Source organism: Carex rostrata, chromosome 3 (genome assembly GCF_964058835.1).
Source record: "Carex rostrata chromosome 3, lpCarRost1.2, whole genome shotgun sequence".
Lineage (NCBI taxonomy): Eukaryota > Viridiplantae > Streptophyta > Magnoliopsida > Poales > Cyperaceae > Carex > Carex rostrata.
In genome coordinates this window covers 3,659,066-3,684,971 of record NC_135920.1, presented here as the reverse complement: position 1 = coordinate 3,684,971, position 25,906 = coordinate 3,659,066, and the positions used below count along the sequence as shown (strand labels likewise).

Genomic DNA, 25,906 nt, shown 5'->3' with positions numbered 1-25,906 from the left:
GTCGGCATTGCTAATTTTAAAATTGCAAGAAATTAAATATGAGCTAAGTTTGCCATACCATGCTCGTGGAGATTGCTTTAATCCATATATTGATTTGTTTAATCTACAAACAAGATTAACATTTTTTTCTTGTACATGACCCGGTGGTAGAGTCATATAAACCTCTTCCTCAAGTGTTCCTTGAAGGAATGCATTTTTCACGTCCATTTGGTATAGGTTCCATCCATTGTTTACGGCAATGGAAAATAAGACCCTAACGGTATTCATTTTTGCAACCGGTGCAAACGTTTCATTATAATCTATGCCATAGGTTTGTGTAAATCCTTTGGCTACTAATCTTGCTTTGTACCGTTCTATTGTACCATCACAATTATATTTGGTTTTGTAAACCCATTTGCAACCAACAAGTTTTTTATTTTTTGGTAATAGAACAATTACCCATGTTTCATTTTTTTCTAGAGCTTTTAGCTCTTCTTTCATGGCTTTATCCCAAGTTGGATTTTGAATGGCCTCTTGATAATTTTTTGGTTCTATTTCTTTTTCTATGGTTGTGAGAAATGCTTGGTATGAAGGCGAAATTCTATTGTATGAAACGAAATTTTGTATGGGATATTGAACGGTATAGGTCACATAATCTCTAAGTCTAGTAGACGGTTGTGATATTCTAGTTGTTCGTCTAGGTCCCGAATTATTTTCTACTTCGGTTTCATTTATGTTATCACTATTTTCATCTATTTCTTCTTCATGATCACTTGTATCATTTTCATTTTGAACAAGATCTTGGTTTTCAAAGTAGGGTATTATGGAGTTAATTTTTTCATTTTGACAAGACACTTGAATTCCTCCATCTTTTTTGAAATATGGCTCATTTTCAAAAAATACAACATTTCTAGAAATAAATAATTTTTTATTAATAGGATCATAGCATTTGTACCCTTTTTTAAAGGGTGAGTATCCTAAGAAAATAGTTTTTGTTGATACATAATCTAGTTTATCTTTTCTTTTAATATGTACAAAACTTGTACATCCAAATATTTTTAAGTGATCAAAAGTGATTTTTTGTTGGTAGAGAATTTCTAGTGGGATTTTATTTTCTAGCTTTGAACTTGGTAATCTATTAATCAAATGTGTAGCACAAAGTATGGCATCTGACCAATATATTTTAGAAACATTACTTTGAAACATCAATGTTCTTGTCATTTCTAGCAAATGCCTATTTTTTCGTTCCGACACTCCATTTTGCTCGGGTGTATTAACGCAAGTGGTTTGGTGTATAATTCCTTTTTCCTTAAAAAATGTGTCAAAATTTTTGTTTACAAATTCCGTTCCATTATCTGACCTAAATATTTTTAACTTAGCATTAAATTGGTTTTCTATGAAATAAAAAAATTCTTTGAAGTTGTTAAAAACTTCATCTTTTGATTTGAGTAAATATAACCAAGTGGTTCTTGAAAAATCGTCGATAAAAGTAACAAAATATTTAAAACCGTTATACGATTCAATTGGGACCGGTCCCCATACATCCGAATGAATCAAATCAAACATATCTTTACTTTTACTAATAGAACTAGAAAACAGAAGTTTTGTTTGTTTTGCTAATTTGCAAATTTCACAATTAGTACAATTTAAGTTTTTACAATCCAAAATATAATTTAAAATCTTATCGGAGGGATGCCTAAATCTTCTATGCCAAATATCAATATTAATAGATTTAGCGGAAGCACAAAGATTTATTTTTTGTAAATCCAAAATATAGTGTCCATTTTCAAGAAAACCTTCACAAATTTTCTTCCCGGTTTTCCGGTCTTGAAATACAATATTTTTACCCGAAAAAATAACGTTACAATTAAAGTCTTGTGTTAATTGTCTTACGAAAAGTAGATTTATAGGAAAGGTTTTTAAAAATAAAACTTTGTTAATTTTCTTATTGAAAAGGTTAATTTCACCGACATAATTAATTTTTTCTTTCATACCATTTGCTACTGACACATATTGGTTATGTTCGGACAATTTTAAATTGGTAAGAAATTTTTCATTTCCAAACATATAATCGGTAGCACCACTGTCAATAATTATTTGATCAAATAAATTAAGATTTTGAGAGTGAGATACAATACCACATGAGATGGACCTTTTATTTGGTATAACATATAAATTCTGGTTTGGACCTCCACTGTTTCGGGCTTGCATTAAATTTTGAGTATTAGAAGAACCTGAGATAAGCTCATAGGCCTGATTTAGAAGCCCACTTAGAGAGGAGAGAACTTTAACAGTTTCGGATCTGGTTATTGCTGCAGAGGCGGACCCGTTTGTTTTCTTTCCTTCACCCGATTCGCTGCCTTCGCTACGAAATCGCGTTTCTTCATTTGGTCCGCCAAGTTGAGCCGCCTCTACCCCTCTCTTCTTCTCCCCCTTGGGATTATTCGGCCGATCCTCATCGCCCTTCTCTTTCCACCATTTCGGCCGGAGATTGTGACGACCTCAAGCTCAGACAGGATCAATGAATAACAATTGGAATTAATAATACGAATTGGAAATAAGAAAAGCTTTGAATTTATTTAACTGGGTAATCTGGTTACAGCAGAAATTGAGAGAAAGAACTAAGAAATTGGAAATAACTGATTACAACATTCATGATCAGAATCAATATACTAGTCTCCTATATATAGACGATGGAAATCTAATTGAAATCAACCTGATCCGTTCTCCAGATTCTTCAATTGCTTGTTTGTCTGACACGTCAGTGCCCACGTGTATCAAGGAGGTTGATGTGTCGCAACATCCTGGACAGTGATCTCTTCAACGGTCGAATCTTGTTTAAGTAGCGAGGGTCCCACTAGCAGCCACTCATTCATTTTAATTTCTCTGCCCGTGACCTCTTCTGCATTGCCTGACTTGCCCTTAATCCCTTCTTCTCCTTGAAGTTCATTGACCGAGTCAAAATTAGATTGATTTTCTCCCAATTCATCTTCTGTTCGTGGCATTCGCCCCTCCTTCAAAGCGTTCTCGACCTCGAGGACGAAGTCTGGAAATTGTTGTGCAATGGAGTAATAATTCTCCCAGGTTGCGTCCTCAAGTGCTTGATTAGACCACTGAACAAGGATTTGAGCTTCCGCAATGTTGCGTTTCTTAATCATTCTCCGAGCTAAGATTGCGACAGGAATGGATTGTAGATTCCCATTAGGGCCTATTATTGGTAGATTAGGAGAAGTTGCTTGGGAGTCTCCTATTCGTTTCTTGAGCTGCGACACATGAAAGACGGGGTGTATTGCGGAACCAGCTGGTAAGTTGAGATGGTATGCACTAGTGCCTATTTTCCTTATTATCTCATATGGGCCATAAAACTTCGGACTCAACTTCTGATTTCTCAGGCCGGCCACTGTGATCTGACGGTAGGGTTGAAGCTTCAGGTATACCCAATCACCTACTGAGAAATGTCGCTCAATGCGATTAGCATCTGCATGTTGCTTCATTCGGTTTTGAGCTTTTGCTAAGTTGGATTTCAACTGTTGCAAGGTGGTTTGGCGGTCTCTTAGAATTGTATCAACTGCTGCGACTTGACTTCTGGGAGCGCTACCCAATCCTAATTGAGGAGGAGTATACCCGAATAAAGCCTCAAAAGGCGACATCTTGATCGCGCTGTGGTATGATGTATTGTACCACCATTCCGCCATGGTTAAGTACTTTATCCATCGTTTCTGCTTCTCAAATACCATGCATCGAAGGTAATTTTCTAAACACTGATTTACCCTTTCCGTTTGTCCATCTGTCTGAGGGTGGTAAGCTGTGCTGAGATGAAGTTTCACATCTAGTCTTGTCAATAGTTCTCTCCAAAACCGGCTTGTGAAAATTGGATCTCGATCCGATATGATGTTCTCAGGTAACCCATGATGTTTATAAACATGATTAAAATAATTTTCAGCTACATCAGAAGCTTTATATGGATGAGCCAACGCAATAAAATGCGCATACTTGGTAAAACGATCAACTACCACCATGATGACTTCCTTTCCTTCAGATTTTGGAAGCCCTGTAATAAAATCCAGCCCAACACTAACCCATGCATCTTTAGGTATTGGAAGGGGTTGCAGTAAACCAGGAGGATGTACATGTTCCGGTTTGTTCATTTGGCAAACTTCACATTTTCTGATGAATTCATGAACATCTTTTTTAAAATTTGGCCAATAGAATGACCTTTTTAATCTGTGATATGTAGCTGTTACTCCGGAGTGTCCTCCCTCATTAGATGCATGCATTTCTCTCAAAATTATCTGTCTCCAGTGTCCAGCATTGCCAACGCAGATTCTTCCTTTGTATCTCATCAGTTGCTGGTGTTGGGAATAGAGATTGTTTGTCTGGTCATCTGATTGCTGCCTCAACTTTTTTGTGATCTCTTCAATCCATTTGTCTCCTAGGTAACTGCTTTGAATGTCATCTACCCACTGTGGTCTTATCTCACTCAAGAAATGTATTCCTGCACCAAAAAAACAATCTCCATTTTGCCCCTCTTGTCTAGAGAGTGCGTCAGCCACTATATTTTCACTACCCTTTTTGTATTCAATGGTGTAATCTAAGCCTAATAACTTACTTAACCCTTTATATTGACTTGATGTGTTAATCCTTTGTTCTAAAAGATACTTTAGACTTATGTGGTCAATTTTAATTACAAAACTGCCCCCCATCAAGTAATGTCGCCATTTAGTGATTGCTGTCAATAATGCCAAAAATTCCTTTTCATACGTTGAGAGTAATTGGTTCTTAGTTCCTAGTTTCTTACTTAAGTATGCGATGGGTCTTTTGTTTTGGAGCAAAACTGCACCTATACCATCCTTACTGGCATCGGTTTCGACTACAAAATTTTGAGTAAAATCTGGTAGAGCAAGTACTGGTGCTTGAGTCATGGACAATTTAAGTGCTTCAAAAGCCAATTGTGCCTCACTGTTCCAGTGAAATGCATCTTTTTTTAATAATTCAGTCAAAGGTCTAGCAATTAAACCGTACCCCTTAATGAATTTTCTGTAATAACCTGTAAGGCCAAGGAATCCTCTTAAAGCTTTAACATTTTTTGGTGTTGGCCAATTAGTCATAGCTTCAATTTTCTTTGGGTCTGTAGACACACCATGTTTAGAGATAATATAGCCTAAGTATTCAATTTGCTCAACAGCAAAGTCACATTTGCTTCTTTTTAAGAACAATATGTTTTGTCTAAGTAATTCAAATACCTTTCTTACATGGTTCACATGAGATTGAATGTCAGAACTATAAATAAGGATATCATCAAAAAAAACAAGTACAAACTGCCTCAAGTGGGGTTTGAAAATTGAGTTCATTAAGGCTTGAAAAGAGGCAGGTGCATTGGTAAGACCAAATGGCATAACTCTAAACTCATAAAGACCATCATGAGTTTGAAATGCGGTTTTATAAATGTCATCCTCATGCATTCTAATTTGGTGATACCCAGATCTCAAATCTAATTTGGTAAAAATTGATGCATGGTTCAACTCATCAAGCAAATCATCAATTATAGGAATTGGGTATTTATTTTTGATAGTATTCTCATTTAATTTCCGGTAGTCAACACACATTCTCCAAGAGTTATCCTTCTTTTTTACTAGTAAAATAGGAGATGAATAGGGACTGCAAGACGGTTGGATAAACGAGTTCTTGAGCAATTCATCAATTATTTTGTCTATTTCTAATTTCTGGTAATGCGAAAATCTGTAAGGTCGTAGGTTAACTGGTTTTGAGTCTGGTTTTAGTGGAATCTTGTGGTCTATGTTCCTCTTTGGAGGTAACACAGTGGGCTCTACAAACAAATCTGAGAATTCATCCAAAACTGGTAGTAAAGAGGGATGCACCGGTTTTTCTACCTTATCATCAATGTTGAGAAGCTTTACCATGAGTATGTGACTCTCTTCATGTCCTTCTTTTAGTATGCTTTGCCCTTGTTCACTGATGGTTAACAATTTTAATTTAGCTTCTACATCTTCATCTTCTAATTTGATGAACTTGTCGTCTTTCCTCAATTTCATACTCCCTTTGTTCCAGTCAATGAGTGTTGGTCCCAACCTTGTCAGCCAATTCATGCCTAGTAGTAAGTCATGCCCTTGCACATCCAAAACTCTTAAATCTGCACTAAATTCATTATTCTGCAAAGAAAACTTGAGACCTTTACAAAGGCTGTCAGATTGCATCTTGTGACCATTAGCAACTCTTACTGTCAAGGGTTTGGATTGGCATACTTCTATACCTAAATTGTCAATTATATTAGGATGTATGAAGGAGTGTGTGCTTCCACTGTCCAAGAATGCACAGATTGGAACTGATCCTATTTTTCCTCTAAATTGCATGGAAGTATTATATTGACCATTACAAATATTAATCACAGCTACCTCTCCTTCCTCAAATTCAACATAGTCAGCAAATTCAGTTGGGACTGGTGCTTCACTGTGCCCTATTTGGTCTAAATTTGGCTTATCCTCTTCCTCAGCTTCTATGGTATGAAGGGACCTTGAATTACATTTATGCCCTTGTTGCCATTTTTCATCACATTTAAAACACAACCCTAGCATTCTCTTTTGATCTAAACTCAAGTTGTTGGTTGCTTTGTTCAAGATTCTAGGTACCTCAGGTTTTGGGTTTGGTCTTGATATCAACTGACCTTTATCTCTCCATCTGGTGTCAGTAGTGTGATTTTGAAATTGGGGTCTATTTTGGTACTGAGTTGGTTTCACTAGGGCACTAATTTTCTTCATAGTGCTATCTATGGACAGTTCAATTTGTCTAGCACACCTAATTGCATCATTCACAGTACTAGGATTAAACAATTCTATAGTATGCCTTATTTCATCTTTTAACCCACTAATAAACCCTTCAACATAGAAATCTTCACTAGTGATTTTTCTCTTGTATGTGAGTCTAGCCCTTGCTTGTAAGAAATTGGAGATGTAGTCTTCTAAATTTCCCGATTGATGCACCTTCTTGAACTCATCAACAGCATTGCCAGTGTTATGGGCAAAGTAATTCATCACTTCTTCGACTAGAATGGGCCATGGAGGTTGAGGGTTGGAAATCTTGAAGCACCTGTACCAATCATCTGCTGGTCCTGTGAAATGCATTACTGCCATCCTCGATTTGTACTCTTCAGGAACTTGGTACATGTCAAAGTAGAAATTGCAACATTCGACCCACGAGTTAGGTTTAATTCCGGCAAAAATTGGGAAGTCAACTCGAGGAAGGTTCACTTTTGCCGGGCTTTGCTCAGTTTGCCTTCTTTCTGTTCTTGGTGGGTCTTGCTCCAAATTCAGAGTCATGTGAATGTCAGTGTTACTGCCCTCTGGAGCATCCGGACCTTGACCACCATTTCTGACAGCAATCGCAGCCATAATTTCTCTGAATTGATGATCCATCTTCTTATCTAGCATCGCAACTGCATGGGTATTGTTGCTGGTGGCTTGAGTATTAGCGTTCAATTGCAGTCTTGTCGCTTTTGCCTGACTCTCTAGATGAGTTAAACGGTGGTTCAAGTCATTTTGCAAAGTCTCTGACTGTAATCTCGCTTGCTCCATTTGCAAGAACTTAGCTGTCAAGGTAGCTAAATCCATTGCCGCTTCTTCACTGCTTGTTGTACTGCGAGTCGAAATCGGCATTGGTGGTCGTCAACCTTTCTTGCTGCTACGAATCTTGATAACCCAGATGCGATCTTTATTGCTCTGATACCACCTTGTGACGACCTCAAGCTCAGACAGGATCAATGAATAACAATTGGAATTAAGAATACGAATTGGAAATAAGAAAAGCTTTCAATTTATTTAACTGGGTAATCTGGTTACAGCAGAAATTGAGAGAAAGAACTAAGAAATTGGAAATAACTGATTACAACATTCATGATCAGAATCAATATACTAGTCTCCTATATATAGACGATGGAAATCTAATTGAAATCAATCTGATCCGTTCTCCAGATTCTTCAATTGCTTGTTTGTCTGACACGTCAGTGCCCACGTGTATCAAGGAGGTTGATGTGTCGCAACATCCTGGACAGTGATCTCTTCAACGGTCGAATCTTGTTTAAGTAGCGAGGGTCCCACTAGCAGCCACTCATTCATTTTAATTTCTCTGCCCGTGACCTCTTCTGCATTGCCCGACTTGCCCTTAATCCCTTCTTCTCCTTGAAGTGCATTGACCGAGTCAAAATTAGATTGATTTTCTCCCAATTCATCTTCTGTTCGTGACAGAGATGAGGATGAAGAAACCAACACCGATCGAGTCTATGGCCTTCTTTCTTGCAATTGATGCATATTTCGGGTTCCATTTCAGAATTAGGTCTGAGGCGACAGCTGTGGTTCTAATTCTTTGCAATAATCTGGTTTGTGGTTTGGTATTTGCTTTTGGATCAGTTTTTTTTCTGTTTTTAGTTTGGACTTTGGTTTATGCTGTTTTTTTTTTTCTGGTATGATATTAAAAAACAGATACTGGTATTTGGTGGGTTTTTTCTGTTTTTCTTTGCTGGTTTGATATGAGGTTGGTATATATATATTTTTGCGTTTCTGTACCAGTTTTGCTGATTACTGGTTTTTTTATGAGGAGTTTTCTGGTATTGGCTGATACAGCACTGCTTTTTTTTTTGAAGTTTCTGATATAAATCAGATAAAATCAGATCTTGGGATTTTGTTGGGTGTTTCTCTTGGACCTGATAAGAACACGTACCAGTATGGGTATAGGTTATTGATATCTGATAAGAATAGATGATTACCAGGTCTATTGATCGTAATTACCAGGTTTACTGGTAAAACATGGAAGCTTGGATATTGTTATCGGTTTTTTCAGAATCGCTCTGATACCATGTTATTTTTTGTGAAGAGATGCGAATTTGAGAAGACAAAATATATTTCTGTTTCTTGTTGCATTTTTTGTTACAAAAGAGGAGATGATTATTTATACCATTTCTATCCTATTGTACCGTTGGTACTCATTTGGTATCTAACGGTAACTTCTATTTTATAATTTTACAATACTACCTTTTTTTCCTATTTTACAATTCTACCCTTCAATTATTTAATTATTCTCAACAAATAGTCATTATAAAATCTAATTTATAATGTTGTTATGTGTATCAACATTTTTTTAAGAGCGAACAAAAAAAATTAAATCTGGACCATCTCCTTTTTTTTTTAAGAGTGAACAAGAGAAAACATTTCTATGATCATTTCCTAGGCTCTGTGGTGAGCCCGAAGCCCAACGGGAAGAGCGGGTCATAGTGTTTATCCCCGACATTCATTGGAAGTTGATCAACTGACTTGAACCATGTCCTTGCCAATTTTCCAGTGAACCCATAGTTGCCGTACAAAACATCAGACACACCTTGTCCTTCTGTCCCGGGTAGCCAGGCAGCCACAAAAGCATCAATCATTCCAATGTATGGTTGAATTACCAAAGGACGACCGGAGATCAAGACGACCACACACTTGACATTCTTGCAGACATTTTTAAGTATGCTTGGACCGGGAGCAGGGATGGTCAGATTGGTGTTGTCACCAGCTGTCTCTGCATAGGGTCTTTCCCCAACTACTACTATTGCATAGTCATATTTGCCAGACCTCACATCTACTGCTCTTGGGTGATTCGTGAAAACAACCTCAATTGCTGGGTCGACAGTGGACTTGATAGCATTAAGGATTGTTGTCCCTGATCGATTCAAATATAATTTAAAATTAGTTTACAGAGGCAACGAATTAATTAAGATGATGAGTAAAGCTAGGGTGTGACATGCTCACCAAGAAAGTTTGGTGAGCATAACTCCAAAAGTATATCGGATCGACGTCAAATGACAAATTCAAACCGTTGAAATCCATGTACTTCATGAGTGATGCATATACATGCAAAATTTTGAAAGTTTCGAGTTTATTTGCTACACGGTCAAGTGGTCAAAGAAATAATAAAAATTGAATATATAAAATAACTTATAATAAAATGTTCATTTCTTTGACCACTTGACCGTGTAGCAAATAAAATCGAAACTTTCAAAATTTTGCATATATATGCATCACTTATGAAGTACATGGATTTCAACGGTTTGGATTTGATATTTGACGTCGATCCGATATACTTTTGGAGTTATGCTCACCAAACTTTCTTAGTGAGCATGTCACACGCTAGCTTTACTCTAAGATGATAGTTGATTTGAGTTACTTTTTGATTAGACGACCTAGGGGCTGAAATAGAAATATAAGCATTTTGAAATTGTACCGGCCGTTATATTGTTGCCACTTTCTCCTTGCCAGGATATGGTCCAGCCACCGCATTGGAAACCCAAATTATCGGCATGGGTCCCTGCAACTAGGATCTTGTTTGATTTCTTAGGGAGGGGCAATGTTGGCTTAATTGGCAATTTGCCATTTTTCAATAGCACTAGGGATTTCCTTACAGCCTCTCTGGCTATTTCGCGGTGCTCCTGCATAGAATTTGCAACAGTAATTTCAGTGAACAATAATTTAACTTAAAAATAATCTAGGAGGAGACTACGAAGTGAAGCGCTCAAAAGACTAACCTCGGTTCCAATTTGATTAGCTAAGCTATCATCTGCATAAGGTTTCTCGAACAAACCCATGGTGAATTTGACACGAAGGATTCTACGCACAGCATTGTTAATGCGGCTTATGGGAATGGCTTTGTTTTCCACGAGGCTGGTTAAATCCGTTGCGAACAAAGGGTAGTTATATGGAATCATTATCTGCAAGGTACCAAGTACATTTGATGAATTTCCAGAATAAATTATTAATTCTATGCTAAAGAAATGAAGAGAAACACTTGTATGCTAGAGCGTTTACCATGTCAACACCAGCATTAATAGATGCCTGAATTGAGTATGTGTAGTTTCCGGGTGGAGGGGTGATCCTATCAATCCCTTGCCAATCAGAAATTACAAATCCCTGTTTTTGGGGGAAGGATTTAATTTATACTTTTTTAGAGCTTGCTCGTGGAGTAATTAACAATAATGCAAATAGTTTTATTATTCTAACCCTGAATCGTAGTTTGTTCTTGAGGAAATGAGTTACTAGGAAACGGTTTGCGTGCATTTTCACACCGTTCCAACTTGAGTAAGAAACCATGATGGTTGAGACCCCTTTTGCAATTGCATCATATTAAGGAGGCATGTGGATTTTAAGAAGCCCCCTAAAATCGATGATGGTATTATTCTCATTTATGCCATTATGTGTACCGCCATCACCAACATAGTGTTTTGCACATGCAGCGACATTTCTCCTGTAAATAATAGAAACAAACAAATTATTGATATTGAGCTATTGAAGTATGGTAACAGTAATAACATACAAGGAATTTTAATTAACATTTCTGATCAGATCGTACCCTCCTGCCACGTAAGGCACACCCATTCTAGCCTTCTTTGGAATATCACCTTGCAAACCGGGGATAATTTCTGTCATTTGCCTAACAATCACCGTGTCTTCACTGTAACTCTCATAACAACGGCCCCACCTAGGATCTCTACATACCTGAGTTTGACCCAACAAGCAATTAAAGAAACAGATTAAGCAATGTCTGCCATTATAGATTTAATAATGTAAGTCTAACTTAAGAAAATTATAAGCTGAAGTTACCGCAACACATGGAGCAAAGACATAAGGAATTCCTGTAGCTCTAGCCTCAAGTGCAGTTGCTTGGCCAATTCTTTTTAACAAATTCGGATCCCTTTTACATAAATAAAAATAAAATTTTGTGAAAATCAGAAAAGATATCATTCATTTGGATCACCAATTAAAACAAAACATTAATCCTTTAGCTTGTAAACTTTTTTCATATTTAATATTCATGAAATGTAGTTTTTTGTTTTTCTTTGTGTCAGTTTATGTAAGCGTGATACAAGTTCAAACCTGGTAACACCAAGGCCAACATTGTGGGGGAAAATGGTGGCCTTATAGACGTTGTTGTGCCCATGAACCGCATCTATTCCATATATAATCGGAATGCCAAGGCGGGTTGAAAGAGCAGCCTTTTGCATATTATTTATAGCTTTGGTCCATGTTTTAGCAGTTGCCAAAGGAGAAGGTGTACTTCCTCCCCCGCTCAGCACACTACCTGCCAAATCAATTATTCATTTCAACACATAAGCCGGCATATGCATTCTATCAACTTGATAATGACTATCAGTAAAGCTATTGCTAAAATAAAGTTGCAGTACAACAATAATATACCGGGCAAAAGAAACGCCACATCACTAATTTTATTACCGAAATAAGTTGTAGTAGGAACAGTATGTTGAGTAAGAAATGTTTCTCAAAATTTTAAGGATAAATGTGCATTGGGAGCAAATATAATGCTGTAGCTGCTGCTTAAGAATTAGGGGAAAACAAAATTTGGCCTTGAGAAGAATTTAGGAAATTGTACCTATAAAGTAGTTCTTGACCACATCAGATGTTGCGTTGAGCCGCTCAATTTGCGACATCTGGCCAATCTTTTCTGCTAAAGTCATCCGGCGAAGAAGATCTTCGACACGAGCCTTGATCGGTACATTCGGGTCTTTGTACTTCACGTACCCTGCTGCCTCGGTCAGAGCTGAGCAATAGTGTAGTAAAACTACGAAAGATACGAATTTCTGCCAGACCTCCATATTTTAATGAGAAAAACTATAGCTGTACCAGAAAATAAATATAAGGTAATTAAAAATAAATAATCAAGTAGTAAATTCTTTAATAAAACTCTGTTTTTCTTGAATGGATTGATGCACCATCCCTATTCCACATTGAAAATGTATAATAGTGCTCTTAACCTTAATTCGAAGAGAGAAAAAAAAGATATGTTTGACAACAGAGGAGGGTTATTTTTATAGAGAAAAGATGTTAGAAATGCTTAACCTCCTCTTAACGATAGCACCAGTCAGCTAGCTAATAAAATGCTGTATTACCGGTACTAGCTAATAAGTAGACACATACGGATGCACCTGTCAGCAATATTATATTGTAGTGAACTATCTAGGGAAAAAAATAGTAAATTCAGTTTGCATTACTTGGTTGTGCTACCTCTTTGGGATAAGCTTGCCACATTAGGTTACATCATCTTGTCGATTTGATTTGTCAGAATTGTCTTCTTAATCTTGGTTCTGTTAAACATGTGTGTATTAGGTTAACAGCAATTGCTTTGAAATTCACCAGCTAGCCTTTTGTTAGAGTTTGCTAAATATAGTAGTACCATGACAAAAGTATGATTCATCAAAATGAGAAAATATTAGGCAACTACATTTTTGTTGTAATCTTAATCAAAACTAACTGTACGCATTCGTAATGGTCACACTTTTGCAGTTAATGAAGAATTGTGTTAAATTAGTTTACAAAACTGTCACTGATGAACTATTTTTCATATATTAATGACCCATTTTTGTGGCTAATAATAGACAGCTTAGTTAAGTAGTCTGCAACATAACTTTTTTTAATATGCAACGTTGCTAAGGTACTGTGCAGCATTATGCGAACTAATATTGAGTATAATTATACTAATCAGTAATCACTAATCAGCACCATTGTTAATATCAAACTTTGTTAACAGAGTATTTAGCATTAGAATATATTAAACTAATTCAGAATCATGCAACCTAATTGAGATGTACAAATAATTATTTAATTGCCAATTTTGATGGTTTAATCACTTAAATGACTCAAGATTAATTGAAAACATCTATTATGCATTTATATACACAAATTTTGTAAATATAGTATGAAAATCGACAATCATTTTTTGCATAAAATTTTTGTGTATGCTTTTGAAATTGCTGTAATAATAATTTGTGTATATTTTAAATATTATTTGAAGTGTAACTGTCAGTTTTGACAATTTGACTACTTTAAATTAATGCGTCCAGAAATTAAACAAAAGCATCTAGTATGCAAGTAATTTGCTTTAAATACATATTACTATTTTATCTGTGTAATAAATTTATGTATTCTTTGAAATTACTCTAATAATTATTTGTTCATTATAAGATAATATTGGTAGTGTAATTGTCATTATTTGTGGTTTATATTACTTTAATTGACTTCATAATTAATCAAAACATCAATTATGCATGCAAATTGTTGTAAATGCTATACAACAGCAATTTTTTGCGGAAAAATTGATATATACTTGAGAAATTAGTCTACTAATATTTGTTTCCATTTTTAGATGTAATTTGAAGCATAATTGTCAATTTTGTCGATTTAATTGCTCTAAATTTTGTCCAGAATTAAACAAAACATCAAATATAAATGTAATTTGCTATAAAGGCATTTTTAATTGAGGACGGTTCAAATGCACCCAAATTTTTGTGCACCCAAATGCACCCTATCATTTTTCTCTGTTTTGAAAGTCCAAATAGTCAATCTGAACCATTAGATGCGATATATATATTAAGATGTGCTTGGAGACCAAATTTTACATTTTTTAGAATTTTTTTACTATTTATTAAGCCACTTTGAAAATCGCTGATCCAATGGTCCAGAAAATGTAAAATCAGCGATTTTCAAAGTGGCTTAATAAATAGTAAAAAAATTCCAAAAAATGTAAAATTTGGTCTCCAAGCACATCTTAATATATAGATCGCAACTAACGGTTCGGATTGACTATTCGGACTTTGAAAACTGAGAAAAAAGATTTGAAAGATAGAGTGCATTTGGGTGCATTTGAACCCTCATAGCTTTTATTTGGTTAAAGATTGATCGTATTATTTTTCCCTAAGTTCCTCTTATATTCTTTGTGCATGTATTAGATAATAATTAATATGTTAATATCAATTTAAGTGAATTTACTTGCAGTGACTTCAAAATAAATTAAAAACATCTATTATGCGACGTGCTGTATTGAAGATAAGTTTTTGGCATAATGAATCATACACTCTCTCGAAATTACTCTAATTATAAATTGGGATCGACTAACCGTCCCCCTAGTTCAGTCCCCTATCTGTCTCCCGCACTAAAAGACAAAAAAAATAGTTAAAACGTGCTAACTACCACCAAAGAGCAAGATTAATGCTATTTTATTAATAGTCAAAACGTATAATATTCATACCTACGGATTTATAGTATTCATACTTATTATCAGAATCATTCGTCATATGTAAACACAAGTTGGAGGAGACCAGTAACGACCAGGGGGGGCCGCTGGCTGACGTCTTGTGACAGTCTGGATTGGGGACCGCAACCGCCTGAAAGCGACATTTGCCAAGATTGGAGACCACTACAGCGAATTTATATATTATTCATATCTAAATAAAGAAGTATTCATATCTAAACAAATGAAGTATTCATACTGGCGATTACGAAATATTCATACATGTTTGAAATAATTTATACAATTCAAAATTCAAAGTCAGATTCATCTCTCTCACCCCCACCTCTTCCAAGAAGTATTCATACTGACGATTACGAAGTATTCATACATGTTTGAAATAATATATAATTCAAAATTCAAAGTCAGATTCATCTCTCTCACCCCACCTCTTCCAAGAAGTATTCATACATGTTCAAAATAATTTATACAATTCAAAATTCAAAGTCAGATTCATCTCTCTCACCCCACCTCTTCCAAGAAGTATTCATACTGACGATTATGAAGTATTCATACATGTTCGAAATAATTTATACAATTCAAAATTCATTGTCAGATTCATCTCTCTCACCCCACCTCTTCCAAGAAGTATTCATATCTAACATGAAGTATGCATATCTAACAAATGAAGTATTCATATCTAACCAGGCTTCTAAATAGCTAGCTATAGCGGCGCTATAGCTACGCTATAGCTTTTCCGGACCATAAACGCTAAGCTACGAGATAAAATTGCGCTAACTCAGCTACGACCGCTATAGCTATAATAGCTGACCGCTATTACCGCTATATGAGACCCGCTATAGCTACCGCTATGCTACATGATTTTTTTTTTGCAAATTATATGGACTTCTGTATTTCTATTCTTATTTCTAATGTTACATGGTATTCTACGATAAGTATACTAAACTAAACTATATGCTTCTATTTTTATTTGTGATTTATTCTATCATTCTATATCGAGAAATATTCAAATACTAATTATTCATTTTGATTCCTCTTTTTATAGTATTCATTTGTAAAATTATTATCGTTCGTTTCAATTGAAAGCTGATTTTGATTATTATTATAATTATAAAATGTTTAAATATGTATATTGACTTTATTTACCTTATAAAATTAATTGCTCTTTGTCTATTATAATATGTAATACTATGAAGTATAAACTATTAAATAATGTTACTTTTTAGATTTTTTTTCATTCTTATTTGCGTAATTGATAAAAAGTATAAACTTAGATTAGTTGTCATTTAGTTGTTACATCAATTCTCTAATATTGATTATGTTGATAATTAGTAGAAATATAAAATATAAAGTTTGAAAAGGAAAAATCGCTATGTGTGATAGCTTCCGCTATAGCTACGCTATTCGCAATAGCTTTTTTTTTTGGTCTCCCCGCTATGCCGCTATAATCGCTATTTAGAACCTTGTATCTAACTAATAAAGTATTCATATGTTCCACTTTGACAACCTTCGCTGGGCTAGCATGGACCCCTCCAATGGTGCACCACGCTCTCCCGCCCGGATCTCGATGGTGCACCGCACTCTCCTCGCCTGATCTCGTCGAATCTCGATGGTGCATCACGCTCTCCTCGTCGAATCTCGAAGATGCACCACGCTATCCTCGCTAGATCTCGACGGTGCACCACCCTCTCCTCGCCGGATCTCGACGGTGCACCACGCCGAGAAAGAGACTCGGAGAAGGAAGCCGTGGAGAAGGAAAATTTGAAGTTCAGCAAGTTTAGCGAGGGATTTTCAATTATAGTTAGCGGGGAACTACTAATGATTGCATTAATTAACTACCATAAACCATTAATCGGGGGGGACAGATAGGGGACTGGAAAGGGGGGGACAGTATCTTTACTCTTATAAATTTGTGCATTTTTTTTATGGGCTTGATAATTGCCCCCCACTCTCATCCCCCATTATCCCCTTAATTTTATTTGTTCAATCTCGTCCACATTTCTCACGATCTATAAGAAATTTTGCGAATCTAAAACCACGAACGTCTTCTACGCAATTTTATTTTTCAAATGAGATCCATGATGACATACTTTCGAGCTCGTCGTCACACAAATATTTATACATCGTCAACTAAGTATTTATACCTAGTATTTTCCACATATGACACTGCTGACATTTAAAAGTATTAATATCAAGTATTATAAGTATTTATACCTATGCACTGAAGTATTTATACCTATGTGGTCAACTATTTTTGTTAGATAAATGTTGACGCAGGGACGATTGGGAAAGGTTAATCCGAAGATGATTAATAAAATGATTAATAAAAGTATTTTGGAAAATTAAGATAATATTAAATCATTATGAAGGCTTCAAATTAAGATATATTTTGGAAAATGATTAATAAAAGTATCATCTTGCCAAAGTAAGCTCTCATACCGGCGTTAATCATTTGCCAATTTATACACAGTAAATATACATATGATACTTGGTTATTGGACTGGCCCAAAGGAAAGACAATAATTAAGTGTTGTATGTGTATACTTGTGGTAATGAATAAGTAATAGTCATTAAGTTTTAGATGTAATTAGTTAATCGGCCAAAGGAAGGTTGACTAATCGAATATAACAGTCCATTTGATGTCAATTAGTCAACCTTCCTTTGGGCCGATTAACTAATTACATCTAAAACTTAATGACTATTACCTATTCATTACCACAAGTATACACATACAACACTTAATTATTGTCTTTCCTTTGGGCCAGTCCAATAACCAAGCATCATATGTATATTTACTGTGTATAAATTGACAAATGATTAACGCCGGTATGAGAGCTTACTTTGGCAAGATGATACTTTTATTAATCATTTTCCAAAATATATCTTAATTTGAAGCCTTCATAATGATTTAATATTATCTGAAAAAAATTTATCAAAATTTGACTTAACCGAATTATTACTCTGTTCTGGTTTGGCCAGTATAATGTCTTACGGAAATCAAAATTTATTACACCTTTTATCTAGCCGAAAGTTATACCTATGTTCTGGCCGAATAATTAACAACTCTGTTCTGGCTGAAATTCAATTGATTGGCCGAAAATCAATTATGCAGCGGAAACAAACAAAATAATTTAATTAAAAAATTCGGTCAATTGAATCAATTTTGACTCTGATACGAAATCATGAAATCACTTAATGATTTCGAAATCTTTAAATATTTTCATTGGCTTGGCCTTTGATAAAACAGAGTAACACAAAACAGTTAGATCCGAATAAAACAGAGTTACGATATCGACCGGAAATTAAACAGAATTAGGCACAACACTTTGAAACCAAAAAATTCAACCTTTCGGTCAAAACAGAGTAACGCACAAGCCAAATTAAAAACAGAGTTACGCCTCTGACTTCAAACCAAAAATTTCAAATAATTAATTTCTGAAATCTTTAACAAAATATATTTATACAGAAATTAATCGGTTCAACTAGAGTAGGCTCTGATACCACTTGTTGGATTTATTTCTATGCAGAACCGTATTGCATATATAAACCCTAAATTGCCATGATCCTCTAGTGAACCCTAATCTGAAATTTAAAGTTACCTTGATCGGTAGCCATGGTCTTCCAGAGATGCACAATCACCGTTGATTACTGGAAGCCCTTAGAATTCCAAGTAATCCCTCTCAAGTCCGATGGAGAGAGCGAGAGAGGCAGCAGCAGCAATGCTCTGTTCTGCACAAGGAGAGATACCCGAATTGCAAGTTCTTTACCGAAAGTTCCCTTCTCAATCACTCTAGATCAATCTCTAATTTTGTTTTCTGTAGAGAGAGACTAGAGAGAGAGAGATAGAGCCGTATGTATTCTGAATAATAATCAATAGGTGCTTACAGACCCATATATCATTAGGCAAAAGAATAGGCGCCTATTCAATTTCAATTAATCATGAATGATCTGCATCCTCTTTGATTATCATATAAAAGAGGCGCCCTTTGTTTAATTAATTAATTAATTAATTAATTAATTAATTAATCAATCTTATTTTTCTTATTGGATCTGTAGCCTATTTTTTATTGGATCCTTAGCGGGTCTGAATTCAGAACTTGCTTTATTGGGTATTTTCTTATTTACAGAACATTGTCATATTTGATTGTGTTCCCCAGAGACCAATAGCATAATTGTATTATTACCAAACTTTATATAATTTAGACCATCACTAAATCATAAAGTTATTAATACGCGTTCTACACATTAAAGGCCCCACTTCTCATGACACATATTGAACCCGATAAATAATACTTAATTTGATCACTTCATAACGGGTCTAATTTTGACAGTCTATTATTCAATATATATTTATATTACATATAAGCCCACATATGTTGTAATTAATTGAAATTAATTCCAACACCATGATGACATACTTTCGAGCTCGTCATCACACAAGTATTTATACCTCGTCATATAAGTATTTATACCTAGTATTTTCCACACATGACACTACTGACATTTAAAAGTATTAATATCAAGTATTACAAGTATTTATATCTATGCACTAAAGTATTTATACCTATGTGGTCAACTATTTTTGTTAGATAAATGTTGACGCATGAACGATTGGGGAAAATTGATGCGAAGATGCAGGGTCAACGATTGGAGATAAATACTTACAAGTATAGGTATAAATACTTGCATGATGAGGTATAAATATTTGTGTGACGATAAGCCCGAAAGTATGTCATCATGGATCTCATTTGAAAGATAAAATTGCGTAGAATACATTCGTGGTTTTAGATTCGCAAAATTTCTCATAGATTGTGAGAAATGTGAACGACATTAAAAAAAAAACACCTCTAAAAACGTGTATAATTTTTCTCCCCATGTAATTTGAGTAATTCCCCCATATAGTCATGTCAAGTTAGACATGCAAGTATTAATATCTTAGTTTGCAATTATTAATTTATTATCTTCCAAGTATTTATACCTATGAATTTAATTAAACTTGAAAGACCACAGTGTTTTGAATAAATTTAATTAAAATAGTTAGTTAAGTTAGTTTATGGAAGTTAAAATATGTTTAAGAGATGGGGGATGATGGGGAGATGCCGAGATGCGAGATTCACAATTGGGGATAAATACTTACAAGTATAGGTATAAATACTTGCATGATGAGGTATAAATACTTGTGTGACGATGAGTCCGAAAGTATGTCATTATGGATCTCATTTGAAAGATAAAATTGCGTAGAATACATTTGTGGTTTTAGATTTCACAAAATTCCTCATAGATCGTTAAAAATGTGGACGACATTAAAAAAAAATCACCTCTAAAATATATTTAAGAAATGGGTGATGATGGAGGGATGGGAGTGGGGGATTCATATAATTATTCTTTTTGTATACAACTTGCAATATTCTCTCAAAATTGTATAAATTTGCTATGATTTCTCTTTGAAATAATATGTATCATGCATAACATGCTATAAAAATTGAGATATATAACTATTAGATAATAGTTTAATTGAGATATTAAAATGCATAATTTTATGACAGTGACACGGATACGGCTAATCCAAACTTATGAGTTATGCCTCAGGGCCGAAAATTTGGACTGTCATGGGCTCTTTCTTTTGGAAGGACTTGCACAAAATCAACAGGATCGATCTTCGTCTGGAGTACTGAATGGTGCATTGGGAATGGTCTATCCATCTCTTTTTGGTTCGACAAATGGAATATGGCACACCTTTGAAACAGGCGGAGTTAAGGTTGACCTTCCAAAACATCTCCCTTGGATACGTGATACCGTTGTTGCAAGTGCTGGCACCAGATGAAATCCACACGACACATCACAATTTCTTACTACAACGGGATCGGATCAAATGGAGGTGGTCCACCATAGGAGAATACTACACATCAAGGTCCATCTATAACATCCTAATGTCAGGAGGAAGAACAGGTTGGCAATTCAACAACACATGGAAATATAACATCCCGGCATCGGTAATAATATTCATCTTTTTTTCTTCTGAATGACAGGATACCAACTAGAGACCTATTACATAGTGGAGGGATACCGTGTGCTATGAATTGTGAACTGTGCATGAGTGGTTCGGAGGAGACAGCATTCCATATCTGCTTTGAGTGCAACTTTGCGGTCAGGGTTTGGAACAGGATTGCTGGCACAGTAGGGAAGAGCTTCATGAGGTCTGGACAAACGGTACGTGCAAGACAGATGGGAGGACGAAACAATCCGTCTGGACAAATGGTGCAAGAAGTTTGAAGCATTGATATCTGCAGTTTGCTGGAATCTTTGGAAAGAAAGAAACTGCAGAGTATTCAATAGAAAGTGGGCAGATGATAAAGTGGTGGCTATGAAGGCTATGAATGATGCTAGGATGTGGAGCACATACTGTGGAGGATAATCGTAGGCAGTAGTTATTAGTGTAACAGGAATAGATGTATGTATGCTAGTACGTACTGTGGTTGTATCTTGATAGCTACTATCAAGCTTTCAAAAAAAAATTGCATAATTTTTTGTATTTATTAGATAATATTTGAGATATATATAACTATCAATTTTAATAGCTAATCATTCGAAATGACTACAAAATTAGTCGAAAACATCGATCTATTATGCATGCAAATTACTATAGATGCTATATTGTAGCAAAGTTTTATGTGAAAATATGATATATGGTTTTAAAATTGCTCTAATAATAATTTGGGCTTGTTATACACATTATTTTTAGCATAACTGGCAGTTTTGGTGACTTAATTATGCACTTTAATTAGAGTATCCAAAATTAAACAAAAATATCTATTATGCATATATGTAGTTTATTTTAAATGCAATTTATATTTTCTTTTCAAATTTCTTTAATAATTAATTGTTTGTGCAAATATTAGATATTATTTGAGGTATAGATGACAATTTCGAGGTCTAATCCTTTGAAATGACTTCAGAGTTAACCAAAAAAAATTATTACGAATGCAAATTTCTGTAAATACTTTACTGCAATGATTTTTTTTTGCAAAAATCTATATATGTTTCTAAATTGCTCTAATAATAATTTGAGCATCTTTAAAATATAATTTAAAATATGACTGTCAGTTTTGACGATTTAATGACTTTAATTTTGTCATAATTAAAAGAAAACATCTAATCTAGAAATTTTATTTAATATGCATAAGATGTTAAATTGTTTTGTAAATACAAAATACAATTTCTGGATTTGCTGGCACCCAGACAGCATCCGTACATAACAAGGCCAATTTGAAATTCTGAACTTAAATTAAATAATAGTCATGCTAATTATTTATAGGTACTTATCATCAATTTTCAAGAGCAAACCAAAAAATTAAATGTGGACCCTCGCGATCTAATTACTGGATCATCTAAATCCTCTCAAGCCTAGTTTTAACAATTAGTTGAACGACAAAATGTTAATCGAGTGAAAACAATGAATCTTTGGGAATTCTTTGACAGTGAACTTCAAATGTCATTATATCTAACAGCAGTAAGTAGAATTTCGGGATTCGCAACAAGGACCTGGCAGGTAGCATCCATATATAAAAGGACTAAATTGAACATTTGAACTAAAAATCAACTAATTGTTCAAACATTAAGACCCTATAAAACAACTATAAATCTGAAATCCACATTAGTAACCAAAATTTACATATTCTCAATCACTTCTTAATTTGTCAGACATTGTTAATTATGTAATGTTGATTTCCATGCATTGATTGCTCGAACGTTTCGCCATCGCCCCACACCGCATATGCATCCTCACCGTGCACCGAATCATCTCCAATCGTCATCTCTTCTATACTCAATCTTAACGGTACCAGTAGCCTAATACCCAAACAAATGATGCTAGTCATGACAACATTAAGCACCAAAATGAATGCCATTCCAGCAATCTGCATTCCAATCTGATGGAATCCGGCGGCACTCCGACCATTCTTGATGGCGTAGATGAGACCAACAAACTTGGGGTCGTCACCGAAGAAGAGACGGTTGAGGTTTGGTTCAGCAAAAATGCCTGTTAGGAGACCACCTAAGGTGCCGGCAACTGCGTGAGTGTGAAAAATGGCAAGTGTGTCGTCGATGTACTTCAGAAACTTGATTTTCTTGTGTAACACCATCATGGTGAACCAAGGGATGCTGCCAGAGAATACTCCCATGATCATGGCTGCCCATACTTGCACTAACCCTGCATTTTTATGTCGCTATTAATATCATATATATATTCATTAATTTAAAAATAATATTTATTATATGTAAGACATTAATGAAACATGTTGCAAAGCTACTTTTATTTACCAAAAAAAAAAAAAAAAATTATGATATTTAGCCTAATTGCCTCGCAACATGTCTCGCCTGATAGATTCGAAGTTTGGAACATACTATATGGTACTACTGTTCACAAATAGGGGTGTCAGTGACACCTATTTACCCTACTCGTTGAATAAGATGGGTATGGATAATTTTTTTTTTTTTTTCGTTAACTTGGATATAGATATGGGTAAGAATTTTATTTCGTTAGATAAACGGGTATGGGTACAGGTAATGTTATTTCGCACCCGTTAGGTAACGGGTAATTATATAAAATAAATTATAATATAAGAAGAATATTATGCTAAACATTTTACTTTTTTATTTGAATGTTTTATTATTTATTTAAGGAATTGAATTTGTTAGAAGAGATATTTATGATTTTGATTTTTTTTGTTTAATAAAAAACTATTACTTAGAATTAATTGCATATTTATATTTTAATTTTATATTAGTAATTGTGATTGCATACTTATGACATGATAAGTTTTGATGTTTTATTTGTAAAAATAATAAAACTATTATATTTGTATTATTCGTTATTTATCCACTACCGTTTCGTTATCCACTATTCTTAACGGGTATGGATAAGATAGAATAAGGCAAATTCTTAACGGATATGGGTAGGATATGGATAAAGTCAATTTTTTGTGAATATGAATATGAAAATAGTTCTACCCTATCCGTATCGTACCCATTGACACCCCTATTCACAAATAAATCATGAGCATCTCTCATCGCATGAGAACGCTTTAATGTTAGCAATGAGCATGTATTTAATATACTGCATATCCACACATGCAATTTGTCCGTATTCTAAAATCTCGCTCGTCCACAAGCATATTTCTTTTCATAGTTAACATTTTTAGCAAATATTTTCATAGATTTGAAAAATATATATGTTATTTAAATCTATTTTTATCTTGCTTCAAAATAGCTAATCTAATTCCTGCAAATTAACATTGAATTTCAATGAAAATAGGGGTAAAAAAAAATTCCATACCTGCTGCAGGAGTAATGCAAACAAGCCCAGTAATCATTCCTTGAACGGCGCCGATAACGGACGGCTTGCCAAACTTCATGAAATCGAGACATAGCCAGACCAGAAGGCTAGTGGCAGTGCAAAGGTGAGTGTTGTATATGGCCAGGGACGTGTCTGTATTTGCGGCATACGGTGCACCACCATTGAAGCCGGCCCAACCGATCCATAACAAGCCAGCTCCTACCAGAGTCAAGATGATGTTATTTGGAGGAAAGCTCTCTCTATCCTTTGCAGTTCTTGGTCCCACCTACATAAATGAAGACAACGAGATAAGAATTCATGATGAATTTACAAGTCTTTGAATTTTGGTAGTCTTTATAATTAGTTCCAAAATTCTTTGGAAAGTTTTTACTAGAGGAAACTTGACAATATTCAAGCTGGCAAATTTATGATATTGGAAGAGGGACATGAATTACGGTAATTAATCCAACCAAACATGTTGAAAATAAAAACAAACCAAGGAAAATTTTGCAAAACAAATTAAGAAGCAAAACTTGAATGCTATATATATTAGGTAGAACGGAAGAAAGATTTACCCAAAAAGCAGCGGTGAAGCCGGCAACGCCGGAGGAGAGATGTATGACAAATCCACCAGCAAAATCCATTACACCAGCGTTAAAAAGAAATCCGTGCGGGCTCCATATACTAAAAGCGCCAACTGTGTAAGAGAAAGTAAGCCACAGCGGCACAAAAAGCATCCAGGCCTTAAAATTCATCCTTCCTAGCAAGGCGCCGGCTATGAGAACCAGCGTAATAGCCGCGAAAACAAATTGGAAGAATACAAGCGTGGCTGCAGGGTATTGCCCTGTAAACCCCTGTGCCAGCAGAAATTTTTGGGAGAGCACAGAGAAGTCTGGCCGGCCGACAACATTGAGGAACAAGGGATCACCAAAGGACATGCGAAAGCCCCAAAGACTCCAGAAAACCATGGTTGCCGCAAAGGCATAGAGCGCCATGAAGGCCGAGTTGACGGCCCATTTCTTCTTCACGATGCCACCGTAGATTATGACAAGACCAATTGACTGTAATGCGACGAAGGTTGATGCAGTAAGTTGCCATGCGTTGTCCCCCTTGTTTAGCCAGTCCGGGGTTGCCGTCGACATTTTTTAATGGAATCTCGATCTGTTTCTCTCTTTTAGGTACTCCTTTTAGCTAGAGAGAGAGAGATTCTTAGGAACCCTGGGATACACACCAACAATATATATAGAGATTCTAATATACAGGCATAGTCTAGCTGGAATCTTTTTGCTTCCAGGGGAGTATTGCTAAATTTAAACATTTGACAATTAGAACGGTGCTATTTTGAGAGCAGAGCACAGTTGAGTAATTGAGGCGGTGCTAAATTTTTATATTTTTGTATTGGGGTCTATACTAATTAAGATAGAATATTCTTCTTTGGGGTCTATATATACTCTATATATACTAATTGGAAAGCTATGCATGCCCCAAAGAACCGAAAATAGTCCTTGAATT

The 25,906-nt window shown here is 35.2% G+C and overlaps 1 protein-coding gene and 1 pseudogene across 1 annotated transcript; both read right to left on the bottom strand.

Moving 5' to 3' along the window:
* Nucleotides 1-9,160: 9,160 nt before the first annotated feature.
* LOC144551908 (uncharacterized) lies at nt 9,161-12,593 on the bottom strand (annotated as a pseudogene).
* A 10,080-nt stretch (nt 12,594-22,673) lies between these two features.
* On the bottom strand, nt 22,674-25,571 carry LOC144551996 (ammonium transporter 2 member 5-like). Its single transcript, XM_078300106.1, has 3 exons — nt 24,970-25,571; nt 24,395-24,680; nt 22,674-23,269 (listed from the first exon to the last, which is right to left on the bottom strand). Exons 1-3 carry the CDS (start codon nt 25,534-25,536, stop codon nt 22,758-22,760), a joined length of 1,365 nt encoding a protein of 454 aa, XP_078156232.1. The 5' UTR covers nt 25,537-25,571; the 3' UTR covers nt 22,674-22,757.
* Between the last annotated feature and the right edge of the window lie 335 nt (nt 25,572-25,906).

What these genes read in the sequence shown, in the direction of transcription:
- LOC144551996 (XM_078300106.1), bottom strand. Translation starts at nt 25,536, where the DNA reads ATGTCGACGGCAACCCCGGACTGGCTAAACAAGGGGGACAACGCATGG. An exon ending in GCTTCACCGCTGCTTTTTGG is followed by an intron (nt 24,681 to 24,969) that starts GTAAATCTTTCT and finishes TCATTTATGTAG; the next exon opens with GTGGGACCAAGAACTGCAAA. An exon ending in TTGCATTACTCCTGCAGCAG is followed by an intron (nt 23,270 to 24,394) that starts GTATGGAATTTT and finishes ATAAAAATGCAG; the next exon opens with GGTTAGTGCAAGTATGGGCA.